This window comes from Seriola lalandi, unplaced genomic scaffold (assembly GCF_002814215.2).
Source record: "Seriola lalandi dorsalis isolate HSWRI2012SDOR001 ecotype SW California unplaced genomic scaffold, Sedor1 jcf7180002054544, whole genome shotgun sequence".
In the NCBI taxonomy this organism is placed as follows: Eukaryota; Metazoa; Chordata; class Actinopteri; order Carangiformes; family Carangidae; genus Seriola; species Seriola lalandi.
The window spans coordinates 1,871,717-1,887,549 of record NW_019525097.1 but is presented as its reverse complement, the minus strand read 5'-3'; the positions used below and the strand labels follow the sequence as shown (position 1 = coordinate 1,887,549).

At 43.8% G+C, this 15,833-nt stretch overlaps 1 protein-coding gene across 4 annotated transcripts in view; it reads right to left on the bottom strand.

Annotated features, from left to right (window-relative positions):
* The window catches only part of hmbox1b (homeobox containing 1 b), a 20,802-nt gene extending 5,525 nt beyond the window's left edge, over positions 1–15,277 (bottom strand). Inside the window, exons 1-9 of one of the 4 annotated variants that reach the window (XM_023415144.2) lie at positions 15,079–15,277; positions 12,075–12,761; positions 7,786–7,871; positions 6,726–6,836; positions 3,747–3,900; positions 3,393–3,475; positions 1,954–2,049; positions 1,000–1,094; positions 25–108 (exon numbers count right to left, since the gene is read on the bottom strand). In XM_023415144.2, coding sequence (XP_023270912.1) covers positions 25–108; positions 1,000–1,094; positions 1,954–2,049; positions 3,393–3,475; positions 3,747–3,900; positions 6,726–6,836; positions 7,786–7,871; positions 12,075–12,754 — 1,389 coding nt within the window. In that variant the 5' untranslated portion in view covers positions 12,755–12,761; positions 15,079–15,277. Of the gene's footprint in view, positions 1–24; positions 109–999; positions 1,095–1,953; positions 2,050–3,392; positions 3,476–3,746; positions 3,901–6,725; positions 6,837–7,785; positions 7,872–12,074; positions 12,762–14,480; positions 14,860–15,078 lie in introns of those variants that run through there. The other 3 variants (XM_087176235.1, XM_023415142.2, XM_023415143.2) reach the window with 3 other exon arrangements.
* Positions 15,278–15,833: the final 556 nt, after the last annotated feature.

Below are 15,833 nucleotides of genomic sequence, written 5' to 3'. Positions count from 1 at the left end.
GGGGGGGGGGGGGGGGGGGGTTACCTGTGTTGGTGAGGTGGGCTCCAGTCGGTAAAGGCCAAATGGTCGGCTGAGAGGTCTCTTGTCAAAATAGGGCAGGTCACAGGCCTGGAGGCATTTCAACAAGCAGGGTTACTCAGTCAGCTAGGCAAGTTAAACACTTCAGAATACACAGAATTACTTCTTCTCTTCCTCTGGTTCTTCGTGCCGTTTGACAGATTAAATACACCCTGTGTTCATAACTCATTAGCTGCACTATTTAACTTTAACTGGCCTCCACATGAGGGTCCAGGTTTGCAAGTTGTGCAAACAAGAGTAAAGCCAAAGGGCTTAAACCCAAACACAATCTTCATCTGGAGGTTTCGACAATAACGCAGATCATCGCTTCTTTCCGTCGCTACAGATTAGTTTCCATTGGTTACAGTGAAGAAAGAGAAGAGAGTAAGCTTTTGTTAATTAATGTGCCTCCAGCAACAGTTCCTCACTAAAATAAAGAACTTTATGTGCTTTCTATATTTGAGGAAGGATATGCTCAGAGTTGATCTGAAGGAAAACAGCAGTTCAAATGTTCTTTGTCTTTTGGTGTGACTTTGTCAACAGTAATGTGCCAGTGACACCACAAGCTGCTGATTTCAATTAACACAAATTGAACCGAAGAGAGGGTAATAATCAGTAAACTGATTTATTGTTCAGTTGGAATGAAACGCATGTAAAATGCACAATCACATGACCATGACTAAAGCCTGAAATACTGAGTGTTGTCCATGAAAAAAGAGCCTTTTGCCAAGGGACGGATGTGAAGGGTTGGAAATAATAAAATATAAATGAATAAATAAATAAGATAAAGACACAGTACAGCAGGAAATGAAGACATAAAGCTGTTAAACAAGGAAAAGTGACTTCTTTCTCTTCCTCTCTCCTCAGACCAGTTGTGTTAAACATCATCTGGAACATAAATCTGGTTTTATGTGTCTTTTGGGATCTTCAATCACTCCCTACCTGCTCTGAGAAGTCATTCCCGTCGATGTCGTCGCTGTTGGAGTGTCCTCCTGGACTCTGGACGTCTATCCCATGACTCTCCAGGATTGTGGCTTCTTGGAGGAAGAGAATGAATTGTTAGATTTAAGGGGCATCTGAACCCACACGGGTACCCCTGTAGTTAGCAGGGCCTGCGAGGAGAGACTGTGGAGAAGCTGAACTACTGTCAAGTTACGGCTTGATTCACAAATAAATAGCCAGCTGAGTCAGCTTAACATATGAAAACTAGGTTGGGATTGAAAGTGCAAGAAAAGGAGGCAAAACATGAGCAGAGAAGCTTTTAACTAAAAGTAATGGCTGAACGGTTAAAGCTAAAAGTAATGAAATAACTTAAAAAGCTAAAAGTAAATGTGTAAATGGTTGCATTCTGCCCCTCTGATAACATCCACATTTACATATTTAATTGTGATAAATAAAACCCACTTTGAAATAAATTTAAATGAACAGATTGGGAACACGGCCAGTGTTGCAGATGAACTTGAGCTCGTATCCGACAGGGCTGTGGGGGAACGTGGTCGGGAGCCACTGCTGTAAACCGTTACGAATGGCCACACATTAGCATTGATTACGGTCAAATGACAGTGAATGTCATCAGTGGCTCGTCCTCTTCTGTGGCCAGCGGGTCACAGAGGTTTTACTTTACACTTCTAACTGGCATCTAGGTTAATACAAGCAGCAAGAGGAATTTTTTAATTTCCCAGCAGTCGTGAGGATACTTCACCAGACACCAGGTGACTGATGAACAATCATTAACCTAATTATAGTGATGGAACGAATTAATTGTGAGCCATTCAATGTGTAAGAAGAATGTTATAATTGCTGCTATCAAATATAAAACAGTAATATTAACTGTGCAGTGCACTGCAATCAAAAGTCTCAGTGGATATCTGTGGTCTCTCCACAAAGCCACATTACCAATGTTGGCCCGTCTCTTGATCTCTTTGCGACGGTTGGCGAACCAGTTGTAAACTTTCAGGGAGGTCACCCTCTCCAGGTCAGACAGCTTCTTCCCTGAAACAAATCACATGACAATCTCATCACTCACTGCAGCTTGTATCACTTTTCACTTCCATCTTTTTATAATAACGGCCAATGTTTTTTGATCCCTATCTGCTCCCTCAAGCCGCGAATCGTACTTTTATAAACACAACCGCCTCATAACTGATGGTGCTTAAAGAACCGCCGAAAGGAAACAACTCAAGGAGCAGATCATACGACAGATGTGACGCAGATGTTTGGTTTGTAAAATTTCGATCAAGTCGAAAGACATAAGATCTGAACCTCTGCCAGAGGAAAGCGGCAGAGTGGTCGTGGCTGAGAGAGTAAGATGGAGTACTCAGTGTGACACCAAGAACTGCTGCGTCTCCGTTTTCACTCAAACATGGCGACACAGCAGCTTTCTGGACACGTCCATCGAGCTGGACGGACTGAGTCGCTATTGACACAACAGGGTGACATCGCCGTCTGCTGTGAGTTTATAACCGTAAAGGAAGGGTGCACGAACGCTCCGGTGTATTTTCTACAACGGTGAAATAATGAACATACGATCTGCAGAGGGTCTGGTTGTTGTAGTCAACCAGCGAGAGCTGCACAGCAGCGTCAGCCATCAACAAACAGCATCCCGACACGTTTCATCATCACTGGTGACTTAAAATCAGTAAAATGAAAATTCCACCAACATGTTAAGTTTGGAACAAAAGGAAAAAATACACTGGATGTTGTTTTTATCCAAGTTGTTGCTAATACGAGAGCGCTCACTCTTTAATATTTCACTTTGTTTATTGTGTAAAAACTCAAATAGGGAGTGTAGGGAGGTGGAGAGAGAGTCTGTCACCATCACTGTACAAAAACAAACAAAAAGAATTATTACACTTAATGGAAAGTGAAAAGGCAACAAGATGAACTGATAAACAAAAGACCCACGAGGCCTAAAACCTGCCTTCATGATATTATCATATGTGTATCCTCAGGTGCAACCACTTCAGCGTGATGAGAGGTTGCATAACTACTTCCTTCTTCCTTTGCTCTTTCTTTTTGACCACAGTCACGGTGTGTGCGTCCTGCAAGTGAGTTACCTTATTTAATATTCAAATTTACCTTTATGGCACACAATTTTCTGTTGAGTTTTGATTGGATGTCGCTAATTTTGATCCCTTTTTGCAATGAAAAGAAAGCTCTGTATCGTTGAACCTTGGTCTATGGGTCTCAGCCTCCCTCATTAGCCTTTAGCTTTGAACCCAACAATATCAATCTTTGCAGATGATGGAGGAATATTTATCACCAGCACATGACGCTGTTATTAATTACACACAACAAAAATGTTAACATTGAATTAAGCGGTGGCGCACACATACCTGGTTTCTGAATAACAGCATTGCAGGCGTTTGCAATCTCCTCCCGTTTGGCCTCATCTGGGTACTGGTTGTCGTTGAAGTAGCTATAAATAGCAGAAGAGCCATGCTGATTAAATTAATTTCACTACACAAGGACAATGTCAACAAACCGGAGTTACTGCTGTTTGTTATGTGCTGTACGCAGGACAACCGAGCCAATATTCAGAGTGTGTGACAAAGGCTTTGTTTCTTCACTGTCCAGCCATTTTCAAGGACAGGTTGCAATGTTTTCCTCAATTCCATGTGGAAATAAAGAAGTTATGAAACAAACTCCTATTTATCATTTTCCTCCTCCTCCCTCCTCCCCTCCCTCACCTCTCCATCACGGCCAGGCACTCTTTCCTCCAAGTGAAGCGACTTCCTCGACGCAGCCTGAAGGTACCAGGTGTGGTGGTCAGCGGGGGCGGGGTTTGCCTCCACTCCATCTCCTCCAGAGGCAACGGAGCCGGCCGCATGTTGAGGGTGGCACCTTGAGGGGGGGGCAGGAAGCGGCAGAATCACTGGTAAGTTACAAACGGAAGGTGGTGCACATCTGTCAGGAAGAGTTGGGCCACAGTCGGCCCCAGAAGGAGACGGGCTGCAGGTGTGTTTGTGGTTTTGCAAGCGACAAAAACGGAGCCTGTAGAAAGCATGAAAAATGTGGCAATAACAGCCGCACAGCCCACCCCTCATGAAACGTACACGAGGATGAACGTCACCTCATGCAAATCTCACAATATACTCTGATTATAAACTCGACTGAATAGTGCTGACAAAGACTGCGCTGCCTCATCTCCAATCATGACCACAGCAGAAAAAGAAAAGCCACACAAAAGGATTGATTCGCACTCAAACTCATAAAACTGGCAACCGGCAACTGGATATATTATGAGGTCAGCGGCTCGCCCGCATTGTCATAATGAATCTGACACACACATTGTCAACGTTTGCCTAACTGGGTCACCCTGCAACACTCCAGGTTATCGCAACGGCATGAATGGGGCATCACTTTTCCTCTGCAGCAGTGACGGAGGTGTGTGTGTGTGAGTGCATGTGTGTGTGTGTGTGTGTGTGTGTGTGTGTGTGTGTGTGTGTGTGTGTGTGTGCGTGGGCTGGGCTGGGCTGGGCTGAGATGGGCCGGGCTCCGTCTGGCCATAAATAGCATAGAGCAGTTTCCAGTGCTGACGGTGTTGGCAGGGCTCCACCGAGGAACATGCCGCAGAGGACAAGGCGTGGGATGTCTGCTGCCTAGCTATAGGTTGATACAGCACGTCCACGTTTATATTATATTATATACACACACACACACACACACACAGAAAAACACACACACACGCTTAAACACACACTCGTGATCCAAATCTAGCAGGAAGTCTTGCTGTTAACCATTTACAGCGCAGCGTGGGTTTAAAGTTGAAATGATGTCTGTAAGACAACAGCATGAGTCTGAGGTGAGTTCCGGTCTCCTCATGTGTGAACTCTGATTTCTCTTCAACTGTTTTAAAGAAGCAGGGTTTTGACATAATCAAGGTTTCAGAAGACTTAAGTCACTAAAATGAGAAACTGAGACTTGACCTGATTTAAGACTTGAAATCAAAAACATTCAAGTTTCAAGTTGTGACCTGGTGAAATCCTGGAAACTGTGACGCATATTCAATATTGAGGCCTTTGGGCGAATGAGAATTAACACCTATATCATTAAATGAATGTGACTGAACCCCACATCCCAAACCACATTAAAGATCTGACACCATCCAGCTCATTTGCAATGCCTTGCTGACTCACTAAATTAACAGGTGATTTCACATTCATTGCCACAGTAATGTGTTCAAAGTAGAGCAGTGTCATGATTACCTGTTCATGGTTTGATAGTTTCCAGTTCTGCATTAACAAACGGAAAAAGGGAACAACTGCCTATTTTTCTATTTTGGCAGCAGAGCATGTGACATGTGCTTTATTTTTGTGTACGAGCAGTCGCGCCCACATTGGTCAAATAAAAACTCTAATTTGTAAAATGCTTATTATCAATACTTAGTTGAACTAAAAGTGTCTGCTGCATCAGAGTCTCAACTCCAAACACATTATTTTCAGCAGGTGGAGTCATGGAAGAGCTTGTTGAGAGAAATAAATAAATAAATGTCCGATTTGAGATTATTTATGTTTTACACAACTTCAACAAAGCAATTTGCCACGAATAGTCCCAGCTAAAGATCCTAACACTCCCAATATGCATGAGCCTTTGCGAACACGCCATCCTGCTGAGCGCGGCACGTTAAGCTGTGAAGTCAAGCTGAACATCTGTCCAACACTATTTGAAAAACAGAGTCTGATGGCGTCAGATGAAGCTCGCCTCCGCTCACAGCTTTTAAATAAACAAACAGGAGGGGATAACATGCTATTAAATGATCACAGGTTTTGGTCTCGTTCTTAAATATGATTTTTGAATTGGTTTTACTTTTCAGCACCAATCGACTGGACCTCGACCACTAGAGACGGCTCGACTGCAACAAGAGCGCAACTCCAACTGTCAGTTCCCATTAGCTCATGCTGCAATTTGCACTTTACAGGTTAATTATTTACTGAGTTGAATTATCAAGTAGACAGACCATTAAACTAGCAAAACTAAAATGACAAAAAGAGAGAGACGAGGGATTTCTTTTATCTGCTGCCAACTCGCCATAGATTCCTTCTTACAGTAGATTTCTTTATCTTGAATATATCCTCGTGTTGGGATCAGCTCCTACAAACTGCTGCGTTACAATCCTGCTCTCCTAAGTCAAGATGCTTCTGCCAACATGTTCCATGGAACTGAGCCATCGCATACATCACATCCCACTGCACCACATATACCACAAGATGCTAACTACTTCCACTTATACCTCGTTGACTGTCTGAAAGGAAGCTGCAGGCAGCGGAGTGCTTTCCTGCCGTGCTTCCTTTCTTCAGAGCTGCTTCCCTGCTGGAATTAGTGAGGCGCAGTGTACTGCTATCTTTACATCCAGGCTTCGGACTCATTAACTTCTCTTCATGTGCTCAACCAGAACTTTGCACGAGCGTTCACACTGACTAAATAAAACTAGTTTCTTTTGATGACCTTGATAATGACGCTGACAACTGTTTGGCCACGCAAGATTCTGACATTCAAAAAGTGTTTACTCGGTGTGTTTAATTTCGTTGCCCTCTTTTGGCATCTGCTGCAGATTTGTCCCTCCAAATTTAGCTTCCATTATTAACCACGTACAAAACAAACACACACACACACACACACACAGAGTCAAGAGCAGGGAAGGGGGTAACAGACAGAGTCCGGTGTACCTGGTGTGGTTTTCTCCAGCGTGTACCAGCGGTAGAAGGCCCTCTTCTTCTGCTCACTCAAGTCGGAGCCGTGCTGCAGCAGCCAATGGGAGATCCTGCTCTGGCTGATGCCTGGAAAGCAGCCAAACATCGAATTACAACCGAGTGTTTTGCATCAACCCCCGGCACCATTTGTAGACAGCCCTTAGAAGAAGTCAAGAGAGACGGAGTGGAATACTAGAGGAGGAAAGTGTTTTCTCTCCTTTCAGCTCCGACTTCATTTCTTCTCCAACCATTTGTCTCTCACACAAGTTGCAGCCGCAGACGTACGGCCGTGCACTCGCACTCGTTTGTACTGACTGGCTGTTAAACTCGAAATTTAAGAGTCCGACTGATACGGGTTTGTCACTAAAACATCACAAAGATCTTTGCTAAAAAAAAGTCCAAACTGCCTGTCCTACCCAGCCCATTTATTCACCACAGAAAACATTTAAAAACACTTACAGCAATAAATAATCAAAATAAAACTTGTTGGCACATTCTCCAGACACTTTGTACGTCTTTCTTCAAAAGAAAAAAGGATCAGTTTGTTCTGAGCAAGAGGTCACAAAATGTAAAAAGAAAAAAAGAAAGTGAATGTTTTAGTGAAAGGATGAACACAATATTTCTTAAACGTCTCTAAAATTTGTCTCATTTACCAACAAACTGATAGACCAGTCTAACAGGTCTGGGGTTAAACAGGTAAATGGAAAATTTTCAAATTATTGCCAGTTTTGTCTGAATATTCGACTTGTCATCTGTATCTTAATTTGTCATGTGGTTCCTGTTTTGGCAGGTAATTTTAAGCCAAGGCTCAGTTTGTGAAAGTTTACAGCCTGTCATGATGTTATCCTGCTTTGCTCTGTGAACAATGACGCTTCTGAACTGCTGACATTTAAGGACGATCAACACGTGTGCATGACAGACAAAATGACAGTTAGCAACAGAAAACACCTCAAATCAACAACGTTGCTCAAGAGTGTGTGTGTGTGTGTGTGTGTGTGTGTGTGTGTGTGTGTGTGTGTGTGTGTGTGTTACTAACCGGTGACTTGCGCCACAACTGCCTGAGAGATCCTCCTGTTCCCCAGGAACGCTTTGATCTCCTCTTTCACCATACTGCTGTCCCTCCTGCAAATACACACACACACACATACGCGCGCGCGCACACACACACACACACACGCACGGCACAAATGAGAACACAGCAACACACTTTAATGCACCGTCAGCAGCTAAATCTGGAGGAGCAATGTTTTTATTTCACAGGGACAAACATCACAAAGAACCACTGAGTTGCTACACATTTAGTAAAGTGTAGTGAAACTTAACTGACAGTCTGACATCACAAACATATGCAGCAAAGATAAAATGCATGGATGACTGATGCTGGCCAGAATTTCAGCTTTTATTTTTTCACATGTTCAATTGTGGTGCAAGCAGCTGTATCATCATTTACCCAGCATTACCGCCCAACACTGACATGTTGTACCCTTACTGTTGATACTAAAGCTTTTGTTTCACGCCAGATAATCAAATGTGTGTTTTTAAATTGTTCCTATTTATGGGAAAACTATTAAACCAAAGCTCCATTTTAATCCGAGCTGCATTTTGACAGCATTATCTGTGTATTGTTCTTTATTTTTACAGCTCCCACACACATCAACGTGGCACTTCAGAGGAAAACAAAAGGCAGTGACTATGAATTAAAATTAATTGAACCACAATCAAGTCATCTGTATTTTCCAAATGTATTTGGCCGACATGTTTCCACTATCTCAGTCCTCGGCGGGAGGAACTAAAAAATAAAAAATACAACATGCAGAGACTTGCAGGAGTGGAGGGTGCTGAGCGAACATGTGCAGTCACACAGTGTACCCACCCTGCTTTCTGGCTTCAAGCCCAATCCCCTCCCCTATACATACACAATAACACACACATACATACACACTCACGCACCAACAAGCTTATAGCTGTCTTGGCTTAATTCCTCATGCTGGTACAGATTGTGAACACCTGTCTTATGCTGACTTATCCATACTAATAGTGTATACTTTTTTTTTTTTTAACAAACACAGGAAGGCATTTCCAGCCGCTGCCTACACCACCCAACTTTAACAGCACTGCTGCTCAAACCATACAATCACAGCATCCTTTGAACCAGCCAGTATCCCAGACTCGCACAGTCAAAATGGAGAAGGCATCAAAGTCCTGAGCGCTCTTGTGAAGCATATTTCTGAAATGAAAATGCGTCACGACTCTTGACATCCAGCATCAATATCCTCCACACCAGCCTCTTGCAGCGCAGCTAAAATTAGAGCTCAAAAAACGCTGCTTGTATCGACACCAGTGAATCAATGTAGCACAAGCTGCTGTACAAGACTGGAGGAGGAGTGGGAAAGTGGAGGAGGGAGAAGGCGGCGGTGAAGGGTGTGTTGGGGGGGGGGGTTGGATGCCAACTCAAAAGGCCGAACCCCTGCAGGGACTGAAATGTGCACTTAAAAGTGAGAAAAATCAGAAGGGCACCGTGGAATTGTTGACAAGCTGAAACCTCGTGTCACGCCCCCGCAGCCCTGCTGAGCAAGGCGCTGGAGAGTCCTACAAGCGGAGGGAGAGAGGGAGAGAGAGGGGAAGAGGGCTTTTGAACGCTACTTAACTTCTCGGGCTGTCTAAAGAGGACATGTAATTTAATGCAGAGGCAGCGTGAATGAGCAATGGGACAGTCAGTGCAATGCTGGCGATAGAGCCTGAACTCTGACTGCCTATTCTTCCTCTGACTGGGCAGCTGGAAGGCAGCGGGAGCCCACAGCAGTAGGAGGAGCGCACTAATGTGTTAAGTGCTAAGAAGAGGAGAGGAGGTGGCTAACATGTGGACGGTGATAGATTATGAACACTGAAGCTGTCAGAGTAATGGGCCTAAGTAACTTCTGACATGATTTCAAACGTCAGTAGGTTTCGTTAAATGTCACCGCATGTTGCTTTATGTAATTTCATGTGATGTTTCCAGAGGTGCACAGTCGAAAAGCTTTCCTTCCTTCCTTCCCTCTCAGGAAATGTCATCCTGAACCCAGAAGGCTTTTCCAAACCTTTCCCACAGGATACTTCCCCTTTTTCTTTTTTCATGCAATAACGTCTTTGTTGACTCTACGCACAATCTCAACAAGAGCGCCTTTATGGCTGTCTGTTATTTTTGATACTCCATTACAGGGTGTACATCTTCATGTGGTACATGCTGTTCGAGACAAATGTACTAATCACATCTGTCATGTGGTGCTGCTGTGCTCGAGAAATGGGATCACAGCCAGCTCTCTGTAAAAGAACACTTAACCTTTTGTTCCTTCTTCTATTTATTCAACTGTGCATCTTCACTTGTCATTTATCTTGCTTATTGCCTGTGCAATTCACAAAAGGAACAACAAACGTGATAATTGTTCATAAACTCACAAGTGAACTGCACCACAGGCTGGATCCTGCCTCTGCGTTAAGTAGAGCTGAAACCGTTTGTTGATTCATCGATTAGTCAATCCACAGATAATTAATCAGCAACTCTTCTATTGGTAGCACCGAGTCGAGTCATTTTCCAAGCACAGTTACAGGTTTTCCTTTGTGACCATCTAATGCTTTTATTTGCCCTTTGAGTTCATAACTGTGAATATTTGACAAAAGAAGGTGTGAAGATGTCGCCTTTCACTATTTTCTGTCATTATACAGACCAAAGAATTCAATCAGTTCATTGCAAATGTACTGATAATAACAACAAGTTACACAGCGAGAGTCAGAGGCGTTGCGCTGCTTACTGCACGTGCACAGGGCCGGCTCTTGTAGTTATGTCAGGGGCCTCTCTGAAGCTCCACCTCTGCAAAAATGTAAGTGCACATCAGGTTTACAGGGAGCCTGTGAGAACAGTGACTGTTTCTATTTCCAGTAGTATTTGTTGATAATGAAAACAAGGAGCTGGGTGAAGAAGATTTGTTCAGCAACCAAACAAAACTTGGCTTTTATCATCTGGTAAAGACATTGCCGGTGCAAAGGATAATCACAAACGAACACTGCCAGGTAAAGTTAAGAGCAAGACAGATTTTGCATCTACAGTTTTTACCACTTCGACGCCTCAAAGCAGACATACACCTTAAAAGTAACTTCCATCCCTGAAGTGACACAAAGTCTCTCCCAATTTCCAGCTGCAAAAATAATAATAGCAGTGAATGCACCAATGATCAGTTCAACTCAATTAATTATATCACAGAGCATAATTAAAGAGTGGATAAAAAAGCTCTTAAGCGTAACTGAAACTTCCCCAATAATAAACAATAAATGTAACGAAACAGGAAGTCAGACTGACGGCAAAACCGCTTTCAAATGGTCAAATGCCAGTGAACACAATCTGAAGCCAAAGACAAATGAATCCACACAACCTCAGCAGGTAAAGCAAAGGACGAGCGACTGTGTTAAGAGCTTAAATACGTTTTCATTTAACATTACAGCTCCAGAACAGCCACTAAACAGACTCTGATGAGAAATGTTCTCTCAGCTGCTGTTTTCAAGATCAAATATAAATTTCAAACCTAATTTTTTTTAAGCCAACACGGACATAACATCCTTAAAATGATTTTTACATCAACAATTCCAAAAACTGCTCATGAAGTTCATGTTATATGAACAAAAGCTCCAGTACCAAAAGTACGATGGCTTTCTACACATCCGTTTCCAAGGTCAAAGGTGAACTTTGAATGTGTTTTTTAAATATTTGTGCGCTCCACCAGCAGCTGCGCACAATGGAGCTTCAGTGGAGTTTCCAGTTGGCACTATTTAATTAAGCCGGACATACAGTGGGCTTTCTTGTCTCCTTGTTGTGGGCATTACTGCCAATAGAGATGAATCTCTGACTCCAACCAAGTGGCCGCTGCAGCGCTGTTCAAAATCAAAAAATCAATCTTTCAGAAAAGACGAACTGCAGCCTTCGAGGTTGCTTTTAGAAGCATCTTTATAGTTTGTTTCTTGTGCGATTTATACATAAAAGAAAGAACATCTGGTGAGAAGGATCATGAGCGCTGGAGATATGATGACCATCCATCTATTCATCCATTCATTCATTCATTTCAGACAGCAAGAACATTTTACAACATCTAAATCTTGAGTGAACGAAGCCTTTCCCAAAAGCCAAAGACAAAAAATTTAAGCTACGAAACTATGAGGTGACCACAATCTCAGATGACGTGGTCCCGTCTGTTCTACGTTATCCAGTTCTACAACCTCAAGGTGGACAAACGGCTCAAAGTAAAAAGTTACGAAGACTTTAAGTTTTAAAGTTCACTGTGTCCCGACACCACTGACCTCATCAGCTCGTCCACCTTGTCGTCAATGTCCAGGTCTTCTTCCGTAGCTTCAAACCCAAAAGCCCGCGCTGCGGCCGCGCTGTTCACTGGGTATCGTGGAGGAGACAGCTTCCCGTTGGGTGTAGCAGCTAAGCTATCACGCCCATTCTGTGACAGCGCCACCAAGGAGACCGGTGATGGCAGGATAGCAGAGGGCGGTGGTGGCCCTGGAGGCGGGGAGGTATCGTAGCTGTTGCTAGGAGACGGCGAGAGTCCCCCGCCAGTGCCGAACTGCGTCTGTGTGGCGGTGGAGATTTTGGAGGTTGTGGAAGAGGCGGCGGTCGCAGAGTGGTCGCCCGCGCCTCCCTCGCCGCTGGTGATGGCGCTGTTGTTGCCGTTGCATGACACAGAAGAGGTGGTGGTTGCCGAGGCAGTGTTGTTATTGTTGAATGATGTGGTAGTTGTGTTAGAGGCAGAGTTGTTGGTGCAGCTGTTTGCCCCGCCTACTCCGTAGGAGGAGGAGGAGGAGGAGGAAGAAGAGGTGCGGCGGCCGAACTTGTCGCCGTGCTCCCGGTCCAGCCGGTCCAGAGTGTCAAGCGCATGCAGGATCTCCTGCTTGGTCATGCCGGTGCGACGCAGCCGCTGCAGCAGATCTATCTGCTCAATAGTGAAGCGCGGCTCCTCACTGAACTCAGACATCCTGCTGCTGGATGAGAGACAAGACAGACAGGTTGTGAGACAGAGAAGGAATCAGAGGAGGAGAAAGGAAACAGGAAATGCAGGGGGGAAGTTAAGGAAAGGAAGTGTATGTTCAAGATCTAGAGGGGAAAACGGGAAAAGAAAGAGATGAAGAAAAAGGAGGAGCAAGGAGGAAAGTCAGGCAGAAATGACACAGATGAAGGGAGGCAAGGAGGAAATGAGAGGATTAAGTAGGAAAGAGAGAAAAGGAACACAGTTGCAGATGGGGAGAAAATGAGAATGATGGGAGAGGAGAAGTGAGGCAGAGAAAAGGTTGGTGGAGGAGAGTTTGAGGGGTAAAGTAGAAAGAGACGGGCGGGAAAGGAGAAAAAACTGCAAGAAGAAAATAAAAAGGCAGCAGATAAGAAAAGGAAGACAAGAGCGAGAGATAGAAGTGTGAAAGAAAAAGGGAGGGAGGGGCAGGGCATAAAAATCTGCTATTTTTGGGAACCGGCAGGCAACACACGCAGAGTGCCAGAGTCACCTTGACAGCTGATGCTATCTTAACATTCTGACTGCTGTTCTTTAAGAGCTGCAATATATCCCCGGCTCTGTACACCACCCACGCTGTATGTTTTTCATAAGCAATTTGCTGTGCTCAAAATCAATGCAACTGGAATCAGACTGCGGCAGATTTTCCATCTTCTGTGCCTGCCTGACCTATGCTGATATGAGAAATGGTTTTAAAAAGGGGTCACCAGCATTCTTCTACATCTGTGTTAGTCTAAACTGTGCAGAGGACAGGGAGTTAAGAAAAAGAAAAAAAAAAAACTAAATGACTTCAGAGTGCATGCAGTGTTTTAAGGTTATCATAAAGGAAAGTAATATGGCTGTGGTGAATATAAGCCCTTAGAGGTCTGTAACGCACAGGCTTTTAAAAGAAGAAGAACAATTGTCTGCATTTCAGCTACAGAAGGGAAAGTCACTGTGGGTCAGCACTGAAATACATTACTTCTATACCACGGGATATCTTAGCAGCAACGGTGAAAATTAACTAGTCTCTCAAGTTGTCATTACAAATTCATAAGGAAGACGACTGAAGCTGTAACTCATTATCAAGCACATTTACACTGCAAAATCTGTCACATGCCAGAGAGATGAGCCGCACAGAACTACAACTGTCAGACTGGTTACACGAGCCACAATGTCACACCTACACAAATGCACTTACTACTTCAAATTGTCATATTATGTGCTATTTTTTTTTTTTTTTTTTTTTTGCAGTCACATTGTGTGCTGCAAACAAAAGGATGGATGAGAAATCATTAACCATCCTGTTTAAGTATTTACCAAGTTAACTATTCACTTTGGCTCAAGCTGGTTTAACTGGTTGAGACACTGAGTAGAGGTTAGTCCCTGCAGAGGAGCAAAAAAAGAAAATCCATGCTGTTATAAATGAATGCCCTAGACTGTAGGTCAAATAAGACTGGACAGGTGTGTAACTAGGAGGAAGAGGAGGAAGAAAACTTTATGGCTGATCCTTCTTCTAATTATAAAGACAAGAGCAGCTGGAATGGGGGAGATGGTAAAGCAAACTTCCTTTCCCTCTTCCTTCCACATCTTCAGCAGGTTTAATAATAACTTCATAAGAGTCCAGCCAAGTTCAGGAACTCATAGAGGAATAAATTACAGTTTGAACATCGGTTTGTTCATCATGCAAAGGGAAAAACAGACGAGGTTTCCTTACCCAAGTTTAAATACAGGGTGCATGCATCACAGATTCCCACTGCAAACCAAACTCCCGTTTTCTACACTGTCCCAGTCCCAAATTTAAACCATAGTCCCCGGTAACTCTTCTTCCTCCTCCATGTGTTTTTGTTTTGCTGACTATGGGGCCTGCAGTGAGAGCACAAATCTGTCGCTCGTGTCAGCGCTGCAGGCGAGCCACTAGTGATGCCAGCTTTCACGCCCTTTGCCCAAAAGCTAACGTTAGCAAATGTTTCTGTGGCAGACGGACAATACCAAGCGTTACGTTAGATGAGCCAGCTTACAACCCTCTCACCCATAAACCGTTTCGATTTTCTTCACCGCCGCTGTCGCTGACTTTATACTGACAACAGTCCGCTGGATTCACGGTGGTGGTGGTGGTGGTGGTGGTGGTGAGTGAGGGGGGGGGGACAGCTAGCAACTTCACACAAGCCATTCTGGTAGCGGGATGATTAGCATAACATGCTAGCCATGCCAGCGCCGATACTAGCTGACGTTAGCCGCTGTCGCTGGCTAGCGATCGTTTGATATTAATAACATCACTTTCAGTGTTGTAGAGAGCTAAGTACATGACTTACCTCGGTTCAAATCGTCCACTTAACCATTTAACTTTGCAACTTGAGCAAAGACCCACTGTGTCTTTTACTGCAGCCGAAACAATAAAGCAATTTGATAACAGTGCCCTGTCCGACCCTTTTCCCAAGGATTTCTAATCAGAGGCGAATTATTTGCCTCTCTGCTTTGTCTGTCTGACAACAGCCATATTGACAACTAACACCTCCGAGTAGCTCTGAGGGAACTGTAGTTTTACTCTCACAAAGGCCTCTACCACGCGGCGGCGTTCTTTACACTAAAAACTACAAATCCCTGAAACGAGAGCGAGGGGGGAGCTGATGGCTCACTGATCTACAGTTGTCACAAAAGGCGATGCAGTTTTTAATGTGGCCACAGCGGCTGGCTGCTCCCCTTAACCCCTGCCGCCTCTGAGTGGGGTCTGGCACGGTGGACACTTATATCTCATCTACACCTCCAGCGTGAGTAACAGATTACATGTGTAACAGCACTACAACTGCAAATCTGGATTCAGAAATGTCTCCAAAATTGAATTTACCTAGGGAATAAAGTTGTTGCTCAATTTAAAAACAAGGGAAATTACATTTATTCTTTAAATTAAGTGGGGAAAAATACTAATATGAGGATATCTAATTCAGCAAGTTGGTGAAAACACACTTTATTATAATGATGTAATTACAATATTATGAATTGTACAATCCATGCATGATGTGTGTTAAGATTGTTAATGTAAGAAACTGAAAAAAAGAAAAAGTTATGG